Here is a 16645-nt window from a genome sequence, read left to right on the forward strand (position 1 = left end):
CATTTTTTTTTTCTTTTGGACTGTGACCTTTGCCAAGTCACTGGCAAATATGTGTCAAAGATATAGATGATTTCAAATAACCAATATCTTTGATTTATATAATCAAAATGTATAATATTTATAGCAGGATTTTTATCTGACTGTGATACAAAGCCATACAATCATCTCTACAATATTCAAATGCAAATTACCTTTCACTGTGTTGTAGTTTGATGTATTTTTTCATGAAATGTATTCATAACCGTGACCATCATTGACTCATAGTCAGTTACTATGCACATTTTTATGATACACAGTTTTAACCAATGTTAAGATTTATTTTAGAATATGATAAATGCTTTATAGTAATAGTGGAGGATCATACTCGGGTAATATGAACGCTGAAGCAGGATCATTAACAGGTCCAGCTAAGGCATCAATAAAAAATTACTCTATGAATTATACAAAATATTCTCGTTTTTTGCATAAAAATGCAATGGTGAGTTATAGTAAAGGATTTGACTGAAAGACATGCCTTTAAATTGGCATCTGTTTGACCTAATGAAGTTTCTTTCAACTTGAAAGTTTACTTGAATTGATTTAATGGATTAAAGTGGAGCAGAGAATATCAAATTATATGTATATTATTTATGTCTTAATATATGATAATGTTGCAAACAATATTATCATATTATTATATTATATTGTTTTATAGAGCAATAATAACACTGTAATATTTATTGTAAAATATGGTAGAAAGGCTTTAACAGTGACAGTGTTTTTGACTTGAGACTATTTGTGTGTATGTTTGTGTGTGTGTGTGTGTGTGTGTGTGTGTGTGTGTGTGTGTGTTCACAATTATGCACAATATATATTGTGTGTATGTTTGAAAAGTTCCTCTTTCTTGCATTATATCTGTTGATTATCATTTATGCTACATCACAACTTGAAAAATTCGCTTTGTTATAACCTGAAATGATAAAAATTAAAAGTATGTGCAAAGTATATTCAGTACGTTTTTTTTAACCAGATACAAATGTCTAATGATTGTTTATTCACCGTCTTTAGCATATAGGTGGCCAAATAGCTTACTTCTCTGATGTAAATAAGATAAACATCAAATGACAGTAACATTACTGTGTGAAATTTCCATGGGTACAGAGAAACAGATAGATGTGCATGCAATCTACCTTTACAGGAAGTGCATCAGTGGTTGGGGGATTTCTCAGGGCTAAAAAGTCCAAACTCTCTGGTTTGTATGCATGACAGTTGCAACATTGGATTTCATACCTTCTATATGAGCATATGAGGTTATAAAAGCATGGATTTAAAGGTATGTAAAAACAATATGCAAAACACTTTGCTTAAAATTCATTATTTGTTTTAAGGTTTGGGCCCACTAAATGTGATGGTTATAATTTCATTGTTATGCTTGCAAATGGGATATTAATGTATAATAAGACCTTAATACTATTTACGTATGTTTTTGGGGTGCAGATTATGCTTAGTTTCTTCTTAGTATGCTTACTAGTTCTTCAGTAACCATATTTAGCTCAATGGTAAAACAACAAGACAAGGGAAAAGCTGGCTACATCCTAATTTTATGTATGCAAACATTTGCATATATATTTTATAAATGTTACAAATGTTGCTCATAAATTTAACATTTATCTATAGCTACTATTGTATGTGTGCAATGCATTGTGATTTTTCATTATCGGTTCTTTTTCCTTTTAACTGTTTTTAACAATACCTTCAAACTACTGCATACCTCAGAACCATATTATCAAAAGGATAGAAAAGCGATAATTTATTGTCCTCCTTTGATTATGCAGGAGAAAAATTCTCTATATAAAAAAAGTTTCTCTATATAAGTTCTCTAATATCTTAAAAGATTTTAAATCAGTTTCTATTCTGCAGAAAGGTTACGTTAATTCTCTTCAGTAGAGAAAATCTATAAACATTTGAGAATCCTTTTTTTTTTCAATATAAAATATTAATACATTTATATTGGTAATAGTTTGGTATTTAACCAGTAAATTATATAGTAATTAATTTAAATAAATGTAAAAGTTAAGATCTTAATAGATGAGAGTGATTTTGCACAAATGTCATAAAGATTTCTTATAAGATTTGTATTTATACATGATGATTTTTATTTTATTCTTTATTTTTTGGAAGCAATCTGCAATTTAACGATCTTTATAAACGATATTTTATTTGTATTTATTTCGATATTCATACATTGACATTCTGCTCAAATCTACTGAAATATATTGATATCAATGGATCGTTTAAATAAACTCTGTTTACTAATAAATATGTACAATTTGGATGTATAAACAGGATTTAGTATAGAGGGAAAAACCACACAGGAATAGGAATGTTATGAAAACATTGTGTTCAGTGGACAGATGGGGCCAAATTTTGACAAAAGGTGTAACACTTTCGGTGTGTGTGTGTGTGTGTGTGTACGTTCAACTGTGAAATATCTGGTGTAATTAGATTACAAGGTGCAATGAGTCGTTTCATCATAGTGAGCAGAATATATTTGGGAATATGTTGTGCTGCTCTGTAAAGAGCCCCACGGTCAGTGCAGTCTTCTCCATCCTAATCCCCCTTCACTCTCCCTGAGCCCCTCACACTCTTTCCCACTGTATCGCCAGAGACTGACTGGGACAGCAGGCAGAGATACAATCATCTGCTTCTAACACGCCAGGAGCGCAACATATACACGTGTTATAGCTGCTATACGATCCTTTACCAGCCAGTGAACTCTTTCCCGACGCCGAACGTTAAATGCCGTGGCTGGTCTAAGGGGAATGAGGACTAATACCAAAAGCAACAACACTGGCTTCTTGTCTAAACAACTAGCTAGCTATGTAGCTGCAGAGCTAGCTAGCTAGCTAGCTAGCTATATCTGCAACATAGCCGTTTTCGTAGGTTACTAGTTAGCTATCTAGCTATAGCCACTCCAGAAAGCTTTGGTTAAAACATTGCGGGTTTGCTTTCATTTATTATTCCTGCACCAAGCAACAAGGTAAGACGGTTTTCTATAGCTACGACTTATAGCTGGTTAGCTAGTTGCTAGCAAGTGGCTTGTACCGTATTAGCAAAAGTTCCAAGCTAGCTGGTTCAGCATATTGACAGTATTAGCTTTTCGTTGTTTAGCTAACCTCCTATGCTAGCTATAATGCTGTTTTAGTTCATGACTATGGCTTTTTGTAATTGTAGCGTTAGTTATAACGTCGTACATGACAGCTGGATATTGTTATGGCAGCGAGGCCCGTGTGCGTGCGTGCGTGTGTGTGTGTGCGTGCGTGCGTGTGTGAGAGAGAGGTTAATTGTTGTTTTCCTCTATATCTAGCTTACACAAGCAAAGCGCCGGTCTCCAGTTACACCCTGACCCGAAAATGGTGAGTCCACACCGTGTATATTTTTATATATATATTCTATATATCATCATGTTTTGGTAACAACTAGTGGCTTGAAATGCTACAATGGCTCCTAGTATCAGCACGCATGCTTTAATTTAGTATAACGAGACAGAAATTGTAAGTTGTGTGTCAGTAATAACTCCTGGCCACCCTTTATAACATCCAGCTTGTGTGATTGTAGCAATCAAGGTACATCCCTAAGAACTAACCATCTAACTAGGTCTTTACTATAGTGATTAATAAGAGTCAGATTGATTGTTGTTAGTTTTCTCACGATCATGTCCCTGGCTTCTTAGAAGAAAACAAGGGTATTGTCAGGAGAAATCAGAGACGAGTCGTTAAATCTTGATTAATCACTATAGGTTGTAGGAGTGGCCCTAAAAAAAACAATTGCTTATGAACTGACAAGAAGCATGACATTGTTGAAATCTGGTATAGGCATCTATTACAAGTGGTCAACTGTTGCCACGAAGTTGGACGCATGTCGCTGTATGTGCTTCGGTATGATCTAGCTTTAGGACTTCCCTTCACTGGAACTAACCTTTTCCAGCATGACAGTGTTTCTGTGCACAAAACAAGTTCCACAAAGACATAGTTTGGCAAAGTGGACAAAACTGCATGCATATTGGTCTGACCTTAACCCTTCTGCATACCTTTGGGATGACCTGGAAGTCTGACCCCAGTGCTTGAGTTTTCGCTAATGCTCTTGTTTGTTGAATGAGTACAAATCCCAAGAGCAACACTCCAAAATCTAGCGAGAAAACCTTTTCAAACAGAGTGAAGGTGATTCTAACAACAAATCGGGTAACATTTTGAATAGAATGTTGTGTGCATAAATGAGTCGCATACACACATTTTTAGCTGTATGAGCGTGTTATTGTAGTTGAAACAGTAAAAGGATTTCATATAATCTGCATTTTGAATGGATGTCAATAAAGCTGACTTTTTATATAACAAAATCAAATATGTGTTTTAGGACATTAGGCACTCTTAATGGCAAAATTCACCCCAGTAAATTTAAATTTAAGAATGTAAATTTAAGAATTTATTTGCCTACTTTTGTGCATTGTCTTTTTTTCTTCAGGCCACGGATCCACTTGTCTGGTTTCTTGCAGAGCCCTGATGATAAACAAGACCTTATCAGTTCAGCACTTCATTGAACACTTATTCTGCTTAATCCTGTTAATGTAGTGTAAAGTAGTTCAGTATGCAGATTCTTATATGTGTATTTCATCTTCAAGCCCTTTCTGAAACAGCCACGTTATTTTTCAAATGGGGAAGACTGTCATCACTTTTTTTGGTCCATAAATAGTCCTGTGTAAAGCTTTACCCCATGAACAGAGCGTGCCTTCTCCTGACTTCATCAGTTTGTGACAGTCACTTGATCCTTGATCAGAAGGTTTTAGTGATTTGTCTGCAAATCAGCTGCTCATTGAGTCAGTTATGAACGGCTCCTTATTAACCCCACCCAGCCCACGGGCTGCAGCAAACTCATCCCCTCTTCCTCCATCCCCATCTCCCTCGCCATCTCCTCCATCTCCTTCATTGCTGCCCCTTTCTGTACGTCCCCCACCGTTACCCCCTCCGGCTTCTGGCCAGCCTTTGTCTTCGCTGTCTGATACACCGACTCCCTCACCTTCTCCCTGCCTTAGCTGGACCGAGTTCTGTGAGCTTCATGCCCGGGTAGCTGCTGGCGATTTTGCCCGTCACTTCAGGGCCTTCCTCCTGGAGAATCCACATTATTCGCCCGATTCTGCTGCTGCTTTCTGCCGTCGCTTCACTGACCGATTTGTTTGTCATTTTGAGAGCGAACTTGAGGGAAGCAGTGCAGTCAGGGAGGGTACAGGGATTTGGGTCACTCAGTCTGATGGCACGTCGCTGGAGGAAGAGGCAACGTCTCCACCACTTTTGCCACCTGATGCTCCTGCAATCTGCCTGCCGATACACCTAAGGGCTCCGCCCAAGCCACTTTCGGCTCGGCAGGGTTTGGACACTCGAGGAGCAGATAGATTTCAGAATCCCACTGCTTACCAGGACTCATATGCTCATGCGCAAATTCTGCCACCTTCTTCTTTGTCTTGTTCATCTTCAATGCATGGGAACAATGGTCGAAGGGAAGACAGGGCATTGACGGTTAAGAAGTATCCTGGCCACTTGCCTGGCAATGCAGACCTGGAGGAAGAGGAGGACAGTTGGGTGGGACCTGTGACAGGGGAAGAGGCAGAGTCAGACGAGTTAGTGGGGAAGGACTGCGAGGGAGAGGGTGGTATTCTCACGGACAGACCTGATGGCAGCCTGACACCAATAAGCCCTACTTCTGGGGGACCACTAAACTCCGGGTCAAAGGGCAGCATCCCTGGTGCAGGTGGTCACTCCAAAAACAAGCTAAAGAAACGTTTTTCTCTGCGAAACGTGGGCCGCAGTGTGCGGGGCAGTGTGAGAGGTATCCTGCACTGGCGAAGCTCCTCTAGTGACTCGCCTCAAAGCTGTGGCTCGGCTAATGCCACGCCACTGCCCTCCAGCTACAGCTACACTATGGGCCTGCAGGATGCCAAGAGGAACGCTCAAGGTGCCCCATCCTCGCTTCCCGTCTCACTTTCTCTCCCCCTCTCACTCCCGCACTCATCCTCCTCCTCCCTGCCACCATCGTCATCCAGCAGCGCCACCTCCCTCTCTCTCTCTGAAGCTCGTGATCGGAGGAGGAGTAACGGAGAAGGTGAGAAAGAAAAGTGGACCCACCGGCTAGAGAAGCTGCGTCTGTCCCGCTCTCCACCACCAACCCTACAAGCACCTGTGGGGCCTACATCTGCCTTGTTGCCCTCTTCCCTACCTTCTAGGAAGACAGGCAGACTTGTACGAGAGGGAGGAGTGAATGTCTGCTCCTCCGCAGATGAATTTTCTGGCTCTCACGGCTTTCCAGGCTTCTCGTTCGGGTTGCTCTACCATGGCATGGACAGTAATAATGCCGTCTCTGGCTCCACTTCGGAGCAAGCTGGTGGAATGCCTCCTCCAGTAACAGGAGGGGCAATAGCTGGACGAGGCACTCGCTGGCATAAGTGTCGACTGGTTTTGAAGGAGCGAGACAAGGAAGGAGGCGAGAGAGGAGAGGAGTACTTCCTAGAGTTTTACATACCGCCCAAGGTAAATGGAAACTTAATTTATTTCCAATAGTCTATAAGGATTATTATAAGTCACTTTTATACATTGTGTTGTAGTTTACAGATACTAGAATACTAAACTGTGTATTAAACTGTTGCACTTTGGATTTAAATCCAGTTGTCAAAAACATATTTGTTTGGTGTTGATGTATATTATATATCATTTTTTTCCTCTATAGGCTTCCAAGCCCAGACTGACTATCCCATGCTGCTGCATTTTAGACATCAGGAGCACAACAGCTCTTGAAGTACCGGACAAAGAAAACACTTTTCTTCTGCAGGTTTGTCTTCACAGACTCCAAAGTTTCTGCTTGTGTCTGCATCTCATTTGATTCTCTATAGATATTCCTCTATTACAGAATGTTTCTTTTAAATATTTTTTTCTTTTGTTTCTGTTAATATATCAACCTGCTTGTCTCTCTTCTCTTGTTTACTGTCACACTGTCTTTGAATGCTGTCTTCTCTCAGTTGGAAGGACAGGTTCAGTATGTCATTGAGACCAGAGATGCTGTTCAGATGAGAGCCTGGCTAAGTGACATTAGAAACAGCATCTGTCTGAGGTAATATACATTCGGTTATGCTGTAAATATTTTCGGTAATGTTGTTTAAAGGAATACTAATCTGGAACTGTTGATTATTAGAGAGGTGAGTGTAAACATTTTTAAATCACATTATGCCTAGTAATAAAGTAGTAATTAGCATAATTATACTTTAAGATAAATAAAATCAATTTAACTATTAGTTACCTGGTAAGGTTTTTTCAGCATATAGTTTAAAAATTGTTAAACAATTTATCCAACAGGGTTCCTTTACATAACAGACCTAATATTTTTTATTTTACTTGTGTTTCCGGTTGGTTGGTTGGAAGAACAGCTGACCTTTCATTATCTATAGTTAAAACTTTTTGGGTGCCTTTACTACTTAATATCAGTTGGTGTGCTTTTTTTTGTTTTTGTTTTGTTCTAAGTTAAAATCCTGTTTTCCTCCATTTGCCCTCTGTTTCGACCCAAATATGGAGACCAGCTTTCACCTCCATATTTAGGTTGTTTGGGCACAAATGCATGTTAAAAAACAATATTTGGCATATGAATGATATATACCAGATGAGTATTGAAGTTTTAATCCTGTATAAGATATATTGTGCTTATTCTTGTCTACTTTTATAACGTTATAACTGCTTAAATTTGACAATTAGTTTACTAGTGTAGAAACACTCAATCTTTGGCTGTTGATGTTAGTGAGCAAGAGGACATCGAGGGAGTGTGTGGTGGAGCCCAGACGGACCTCAGTAGCACACCGGAATTCAGTGATCGTCTGTCTCAAGGTCAGTGGTTTGTCTGTAATGATTTAGTTTGAGGGAGCTAAGCTGAAACTATTGTCACGTCATTTTAATTCTGAAAACAATACTGAAACTTCAGCAATATTCAGTTTCATGGCCGTGACAAGTTGTTTGTACAGCTGGTACAATTCAGTGGTTGTAAAACGTGTTATTTAAAAAAATATATTGAAACCACTATGAGAATATTAATAGAGTAAAGCAGTATTAAAGGCGTTATACAGTATTGCTTAATATTTCACTGTTCTTTTGTGCTCGTTTATTTATTTTTTCCATTTACAGTGTGTTACGGTGGAGTGGGGGGTTCTCCACTGCTGGACGCTCTTCCTCCTGAGTTGCCACCCCGCGCCCCTCTAGATGAACCCGATGGTCGGCTGCTTGGAGGAGGCGGAGCTAGTCTTGGCATGTCATTTCCAGAGACGCCTGAAGCCACAGGTATCCCTTATAGACATTACAAATAAAGAGTTACAAACAACGGGTCAAATAGGGATCCATTGTGAAGTGTGTAGCCTCAAAGCCATGCCAGCTCTGCAATACACTTCTTTTCACTCTGCCGTCTTATTGATCAATTGCTTTTTCACAGGCTCCTTCCTGATCTCTGAGGGCTCAACTGCAGAGCCTGTAGAGCACCCATTAAGTGAGTGTCAGTGGTTCCACGGCACGTTGTCACGACTGAAGGCGGCCCAGCTGGTGTTGGCAGGCGGCATGGCAAGTCATGGCGTCTTCCTTGTGCGCCAGAGTGAGACGCGGCGCGGGGAGTATGTCCTCACCTTCAACTTCCAAGGCAAAGCGAAGGTGAGTTCACAGTAATTTTTGTTCTAACCACATATTCTTTGCTAATAGTCTGAGTAAGAAGCACTCAACATACTAATCTCTTATTATTTTCCGATTTCTCTTCTTATCCTTGCATTTTGATTAGGGCTGCTGCAATCGATTATTTTAGTAATCGAGTAGTCTAACGATTATTCCATCGATTAATCGAGTAATCGGATAAAAAGTGATATTTCTTTATTAAGTGCGATACTAAATAAGAGGGAAAAATGAAACAAATTTAACAAGTAATTGTTTTTTCTTTTAGAAAAATTTAAATTTTTATTGCTGAAATTGCATAAAAGAATATTAATGAAAACTAAACCCATTTAGTGCATTTAATAGCCATATTACATCAAAATACAAATACAGTTGCATTCATTTTTTTTATTCTGCAGCATCTTCTGTGTTTCCTGTCCAGAGTGCTCCAGAGTTTAGCGGGTGGTGCTTCAGTAATAATCGTCCCTGGGAAACACAGTGTTCCGTGTTTAGTTAAATAGACTAAACGAAGCATTGAATTTTTGTAATTAAATTACTCGAGTTACTCGAGGATTCGTTACAGCCATAATTTTGATATTATTTTGTTCTCTGTACAGCACCTTCGCCTTTCTCTGAACGAGGATGGCCAGTGTCGTGTGCAGCATCTCTGGTTCCAGTCTATCTTTGACATGCTGGAGCACTTCCGAGTGCATCCTATCCCCCTGGAGTCAGGGGGCGCCTCCGATGTCACACTCATCAGCTTTGTGGGCGCCACAGCTGCGCGGCAACCAGGTATTGACACTCAGGGCCAAAGCACAAATGGAGGAAGGCTTGAGTGTGATGGCAGACATGAATAGCATTCGGGTTTTGTTAACAAGGTTTGGAAAACATTCGGGGTACCTAAAAAGGCATTTTTCATTTTTTGTATAGACCTTTAGTATAATCTGAATGCACTGCTGCAGGCCACCGCATGAGCTTTGTGACATGGTTGTAGGGCTAAAATAGAATTTTATCCACGTATGTAGTCTCCTGCTGTATCAGCATGGCATGTGTGAATGTTTTGCTGGCTGTGCATGGCTTCTGATACTTTTCTGATTTTGTATTTGCTAAGTGTGCATGGCCTATTGTGTTTTCTTGTCCCTTTCCTTCCATCCCATTACCAGTTTTTAACATTATCATCCTCAAACTATCTCTTTTATAATTGTCTATTAGGGGTGTAACAGTACACAAAATTCACAATTCGGTACGTAACTCGGTTTTTAAGCAGTTTTTTCAATCAATTATTTTTTATTGATAAATTATTTTTATTATTATTATTAATATTATTATTATTATTATTATTATTACTATTATTATTACTATTATTACTATTATTATTATTAACATTTGTGATCAACAACATTAGAACAGGTCACATTTTTTAAACAAATTTAAATAAAATGTCTGTTTGGTTAAATAATATATAAAATAATATTTTATAATATTTTATAAAAAATAAAATAGAATAAATCAAATTAATGTAATACACTTTTTATTATATTGAATACATTGAGTAATCAATTAAATTGGCACAAAATAAATCGATTAAATAAAATTAAATAAATAAAATAGTTTACATTTGTTAGACTCCATTTGGGTAATACAGACAAGTATGTAAGTGTGTATGTGTGTTTTACATTTAATATACAATTTTTCTAAAGATATGTTCTCCCTAACTGTGCTACTTATTTCAGCAGACTTTAACAAATGTCTTCATTCCTTCCATCCTACATTTATTTACTCCCTCAAAATGTGGAATTGTCAGGATTTTCTCCTTTCAGGAGAAATTCTTAAAGCTGGACATAAAACGCTGAAAGAATCCATATTGCTAGCATTAGCCGCTAGCCACTTTCTGATTAGCAGCTAATGCTAGAGATGTGGATTCTTTAGCGTTTTCATTTATGCACAAAACAAATCTTATTTCCGGTATGAAGTGAATAGCCACAATGACACTGCCAAACTGTCGTTTCTTTTTCTTTTCTTTTATTTATTTATTTATTTTTATGTTTTCAAGTTTAATAATAATAATAAAATGCACTCAAAGTGCGAGGTGGGGACCAAACAAACTTGCAATCTGCCACTTGATATGTTCTCGTGAGAACTCAGATTTGACTTTTGTTCCACATGTAAAATAGAAAAAATTGGTACAAATAAGAGTACCTTTACAACCCTATTGTCCATATTGCTCGTTTCACTTTCTTCTAACTTTTTATCTCTTAGCTTGATTTATTTTCCCTCTTTCTCTCTCCTCTCTCCTCCTATACAATCCTAAATCTGCACCATCTCTGCTCCACCTGCCAGCCATAGCCCCATGTTCAAGTTTATTTCCACTGGAAACCCCGGTTTCCTCTCACTGAGAATATTGCCCATGTTAATATCGCACCTATGTGTGAATGAGTGTGTACATGCACCCTGATGGACTCATCTCAGTGTCCCAGGATAGAGTCTGGAACACACACTGACTAGGATAAAAACGGTTATGAAATTTTTAATTCGTTAAATGAATAAACAATTAAAACACATTCAGTTCAGTAACAGGTTTTGTCAGTTTTTCAAACAGAAACTGTAATGTAAATACTTTTTACCCCCACCCAACCTCGGAAAATGTTTGGTAGTCAAAGCAGTGATCCAGTGAACTCTTCATGCTGTGTGAACTACCAAAGCTATTCCACATATTTAATCTATCTTTCACCTCTGTCTCCTGAGTCCCACCTGTCTCGTCTCTGATTTGCATTCATTCATTCATCATCCATCCTTCTCTGTATGTGCATATCTACTTTTTCCCCAAACCTCTGTCCCACCCCTATGCCTCAGGCCTCCCTCCTGCTAGTGCGTACCAAAGCTCTGATTGGCTGTCTTTGTTGTTGTTTGTCGTTGGGTCATCTTCGCAGGCCGGGACAGGGCAGGCAGCCGGCCCACAGTCTGTGATGTCATCACCACGCGCCACCCTGACTCTCCATCAACCCCCATCTCTGACTGTGTGTAAGTGAGACAAGATTTAATAGACAGAGAGCACAGAGAACCCTAACCCAGAGAGAATGCTTATAAAAAAATTGAAATAATAAATTTCCATGAGAATTACCATCTAATATAAAGGGATAAGATTTGAAGCATCATTTTTAAGATAGTTACAGGCAATGCAAGGGCAATATTAATCTCAGGCCATTTGTAGCCTGAAAACCTTTCAATAAATATGTGAAAAGGAAAGATAGTAATTTAGTAAACTATTGAAATAAAATGGTACACTGCTAGAGACGAATAAACACCACAAAACCTGTAGCGTATGACAGGTGAAAAAGATCGAGATGGGAGGGAGTGGAGCAGCAGGTCATCCGTTCACCTCAGATGTACATTTTGTCTGCCTAACGTTCCATTCACGGCTGGATTTCAGTTGCATAGGTCCATTGTAGATTTGTCGTCACATGGAACATTGCTCACTATAAGCTTGTGATTATCACGACAGCAGTACAGCTTTCCATTTAGTGATTGATCTTGCATCACACATTTGACAGACAACAAGCTCTTTCTCCACAATCACCTGAAGTTTTTAAAGACTTTTTGTATGTTTAGAATATTGTCTCTATACAGCATTATAATGTAGGATGCACATATCCCTATTTACATACACACTGTGGAGACAGGGTGTAGGAAGTCTGTGTACTGTGTGTTGACTGATTCCATTACTGGGACACATGCATGTCTTTGCTTCCTGGATCTCTCTCACGTACTATGCCATTTCTTTCTCTCGTTCTTTCTCTGTCTCTCGCTTTCTCCTTACCCCTTTCACTTTCTTCTCACTCTGTGGAACTTGCCACTTTTGTATATACCCGATTTTTCCCTTTTGATTTTCTTTCCTGTTTTGCCTACTTCCCTTCTGTCTTTTCTCTCTTGGCCTTTCTGTCCTCGTTCCAGACATGATCAGCAGACCCCGTAGCCCCCCTCAGCCTCCGCCTCCCCCTCTCCCACCAGGGCGCCCTCCACCACCCACACCACCACAGGAGCGTGTAACCGACGTGGAGGCCGTAGGAGGAGGAGCGGCCAGCGGGCCAGAGGAATGTGAGGAGCGTGAAAGGGACGCGCCTTTAAGACAGTTGGAAGGAGCAGAGGCCGAGGAGAGAGAGGGAGGCCGGGCCCGAGCCATTGACAACCAGTACTCCTTCTTCTGAGGAGCAGAAGAGGAGAGCCAGTCACAATCAGTATTTTTCACTTCATAGGAAGAACTCAAGGGTATGGGGGGGGAAGCATTACTAACACTATTAAAAAAGGCTTTCAAAGGATGAGAGAGATATGGAGGGAGATACATACACACACACACACACACTGTTCATTGAAACTACAACATAGAAACACTAAGTAACAGTACACTAAGTGGAGATTAGCTGAGGAAACGTTTGTTAATGTTACACTACATTTATTTTTCCATTGTATTTCAGTATTAAAGGTGTTTCTCATTGTTCTGTTATATAGGACGGTACGGTCCTTCAGCTTCGTGCAATCACACTGGATGGTACTCGACCACCACGTGGTGCTATCATTTATACACAGATTTTTCAGATAACATACCCAGCAGCACTCTATTATGCAATTTTTTTTCGGTACATTTGCTTTGTTTTGTCATTTTGTATTTGTTGTTTTATCCTTAGAGCAACTGTCACTGACGAATCGTGATTTTTGCAGTTTATTTCAGTGCTAGACCTCACACAGGACTGCTGCTTGCCAAAATAACCCAAACTCATCAGTGAGGCAGACCAGATATAAAACATCTCCATTGACATCATTACCTCAGTGCCCTCGGGCTGTAAGTACGACTGCTGATCTGAGATCTCAGAATCCTTAATAATTAAATGAATTTAAATTGGCTGATCCCAGATCAACAGTCCTACAGTGAGATGCTTGAGGTGTACGAGGCCTGATGTTTCATCCACAGCTTTGCTGGAGGCTGCTCAAGATTATTTTTCAACCAAATCACAGTGTCCCATCTGTGGTATGCTGACATTCTTACCACCTTGATAGCTGTGTTTGAGTTACTTCATTGGATCTGTTTGGGGAATAAGACAGAAGACAAATGAATTTGGTCACAATCAGATTTAACTGGAAACTAAAGTTGTGTGTACATGCCGATTTCTATTGTGAAAATGGGTTGTTTTATATAATTGTTAGATCATCAGCTGATCAAAGGCAAAGCACACACATGAAAGGTGATTTGGTTCAAAAATCCTGAACCTCTCTTTACTGTCAGGAGACAATCTCTCTCTCTTTCAATATTTCACAATTTTTTTTCTATATCCAGTAGCTGCATTTTATTCATCTACAATATCTGTCTTTATGATGTCCCCCTCAGTCTTCTCTCTTCTCAGTCTCAGCATTCTTACACACACACACACACACACACAAATGCACACACACACACATCTGCACACTGTTTTACTTTTAATCATTTCAAAGGTTGAGTCAAGAGAAGGAAGAATGTCATTCATGTACATGAGAATTTATTTCTTATTGAATATAAGAATAAGGAAGACCTTGATAATTGATAGTAATAATTGTCTAAATAATAGTATTTTAGTATTAATTTTATTTTTTATGTTGTTTTAAAAATGCCTTTGTTGTATGTCGTTTACTTTATGTATGCATAATATTGTTCTCCATACTGAGTTTCAAGTTTTTGTGCCTTTTTTTTTTTTTGTATAGCTTGTGATCTCCCCCAGCCTGTCCCACACTAGTTTCTCTTTTATCTCGTTACAGTTTCTTCTTATTTCCAAAAGGTTTTTTTTTTGTTCTTTTCTTTTTGTTCTTTTCTTTCTTTTTGTTCTTTTCTTTCTTTCTTTCTTTCTTTCTTTCTTTCTTTTCTTTTCTTTTCTTTTCTTTTCTATTCTTTTCTTGTAAACACCAGGACAAATGGCACTTAAATCCTGTGCCTTCCCATGTTGTTTTGTCATCATTTATTCTGTTGTTGTCATCTTTGGTTTTGTCTCCTAGTCCTTTCCACCTTCCTCCTTTATCGATATCCTTAACAACCACATCCCTTCTTGTCTTTTTGTAGTTTTTTTTTTTTTTTTTTTTTTTTAATACCAATGGATCACCCTTAAACTAATTTTATTTTTTAGTTTTATTCTCTTCCCCTTCTCTTGACTTTTGAACTACTATTTGTGCCTTCTCTCTCTCTCACCCTCTCCCTTTCTCTCTCTCTCTCTTTGTCTTTCTTTTTCTCTGTGCTGGGACCGTGTGTTGAGGTGGACTGTGTTGCCCACCATGTGTAATTAGTTTCAGGTACTACATTGAATTTAATAATAATAATAATAATAATAATAATAATAATGGTACATGACAATGGTGATATAAATATACTGAAACATGTTTTGGAGTCTCGTGTTTGTGTTAACCTGCGATAAAGTTCATGTGAAGAAGGTCTTACCAAGTATATTGATGTGTGTTATGTCTTTAGTCTGACTAGAGGTTAAACAATGTGATTATTTCATAAAAAGACATCAGGATACCATGAGAATTATTTGAAAGACTGAATTTTTATTTACAAGGAGAGTATTTGACAGTGTGACATTTCATAGCTGAATCACAGAATGTCATTGTTGCACTATTTATATCAGCTTGTTTTCTTAGTAAACCTGATTCAAATCATATGCTCATAAACAAGCCTTTTATCAGATTTGGTGGTAATGGAGAAAATTTTTTTCTGTGAAAGGGATATGCTTACTAATATAACTTGGTCCAAAATGTGTGGCCTAAATAAGTTGAGTATGGGACTCTGCTACTTTTATTTCTGCATGTAATGATTTAAAAGCCAAAATTATTATTTTCTTGTGATGTTGGTTGAGTGGGTTATTTGTTCATAGTGTGGCCAAGTCAGTGGTCAGTGATTTATTTATTTATTTTTTTAGAAAAAACACCTCAGATTTGGTTAAGTTCCAATAGTTTGGATTTTGATGTAATAAACCTTGTACTGAGGGGGCCTGTGGAATTTATGTCACTGTTAAAGTGGTTCCTGGCCTAATTAGTTTGGGTAAAGTGGAATTCTTTGTGCATATCGTACAGAGCTTTTCCCTTAATCAAACTTGGGTTTATAGAAATCACTTTTTATCTCAGAAACCAGAACAAATATCACATTCATGTTCGAAATTTCATCACTGGTCTGATTATATTGAATATGAATATAGTTATAATGCTTTTTGTTTGCATTTGTTTTAAAGAACCATAGATTTATTCTTTTTGTAGTGGTCTCCGCAAAAGGATAAATACAGCCATGTACAAAATTTAGACAATTAATATTTATTTTAAGCCTTTCAGCTTTTTCAGAAGCTAAAATTGAAATGTTGAGTGGAAGAGCTCGGATGATTTGTGAGTATGTGTTTCTGAACCACAGTATGCATATAGCATGGTACGGCACTCTTTGTTGCCAGAAATATAAAGACAAAAATATTGAATAACATTTTTTCTTCCACTAGAAAAAAGCCTCAGTAGTGGCCCTCATGGAGGAACTCCTGGAGTCAATTAGTCAGCAAAGAAAGTGGAGAATTACAGTAAATAATTCTGAAAATGACTATAGATAGCAGGAAACTTTGACCCACTGTATATCTGTAATCAGAAAAGATTGTATTCATCTGCCATTATTTAAAAAAAAAAAAGGTTCTGTGACCTTGACAGACATCAGATTCTTAGCCATACCTGTGAAATGGATGGTGAGGGTTTCGCGTGTGTTGGAGAGTTTGAAGTTAGAAAGATTGGAAGGTAGAGATTTAACTAGAAATGTTGGGTCATCCAGGAAGAGATGGAAGAAACTATACAGGGCAGTATTTTCTACCAGGTGGTGGTGTAGAGATCTTATTACAGGTCTCAATGGTTTTATTATACAATTAAACCCAAGGCGTACTGAAGATTTGACCCCTAGAGAG

General features: G+C 38.3%; 1 protein-coding gene across 3 annotated transcripts; it reads left to right on the forward strand.

The window, feature by feature from the left end:
* The first annotated feature begins 2648 nt into the window (after nt 1-2648).
* On the forward strand, nt 2649-15402 carry sh2b1 (SH2B adaptor protein 1). 3 transcript variants are annotated; one of them, XM_046866827.1, is made up of 11 exons: nt 2649-3019; nt 3347-3395; nt 4501-6557; nt 6754-6855; nt 7043-7134; nt 7813-7898; nt 8193-8345; nt 8494-8705; nt 9317-9491; nt 11630-11720; nt 12651-12804. In XM_046866827.1, exons 3-11 carry the CDS (start codon nt 4860-4862, stop codon nt 12670-12672), a joined length of 2631 nt encoding a protein of 876 aa, XP_046722783.1. In that variant the 5' UTR covers nt 2649-3019; nt 3347-3395; nt 4501-4859; the 3' UTR covers nt 12673-12804. The 3 variants fall into 3 exon arrangements, with proteins under 3 accessions (XP_046722783.1, XP_046722782.1, XP_046722784.1); XM_046866826.1 differs by lacking the exon at nt 11630-11720 and having other exon boundaries at nt 12651-15402; XM_046866828.1 differs by lacking the exons at nt 9317-9491; nt 11630-11720; nt 12651-12804 and adding an exon at nt 9119-9292.
* The last annotated feature ends 1243 nt before the right edge of the window (nt 15403-16645 follow it).

Source organism: Silurus meridionalis, chromosome 14 (assembly GCF_014805685.1).
Source record: "Silurus meridionalis isolate SWU-2019-XX chromosome 14, ASM1480568v1, whole genome shotgun sequence".
Classification (NCBI taxonomy): Eukaryota; Metazoa; Chordata; class Actinopteri; order Siluriformes; family Siluridae; genus Silurus; species Silurus meridionalis.

What these genes read in the sequence shown, in the direction of transcription:
- sh2b1 (XM_046866826.1), top strand. Translation starts at nt 4,860, where the DNA reads ATGAACGGCTCCTTATTAACCCCACCCAGCCCACGGGCTGCAGCAAAC. An exon ending in CAGTGATCGTCTGTCTCAAG is followed by an intron (nt 7,899 to 8,192) that starts GTCAGTGGTTTG and finishes TTCCATTTACAG; the next exon opens with TGTGTTACGGTGGAGTGGGG. An exon ending in ACTTCCAAGGCAAAGCGAAG is followed by an intron (nt 8,706 to 9,316) that starts GTGAGTTCACAG and finishes TTCTCTGTACAG; the next exon opens with CACCTTCGCCTTTCTCTGAA.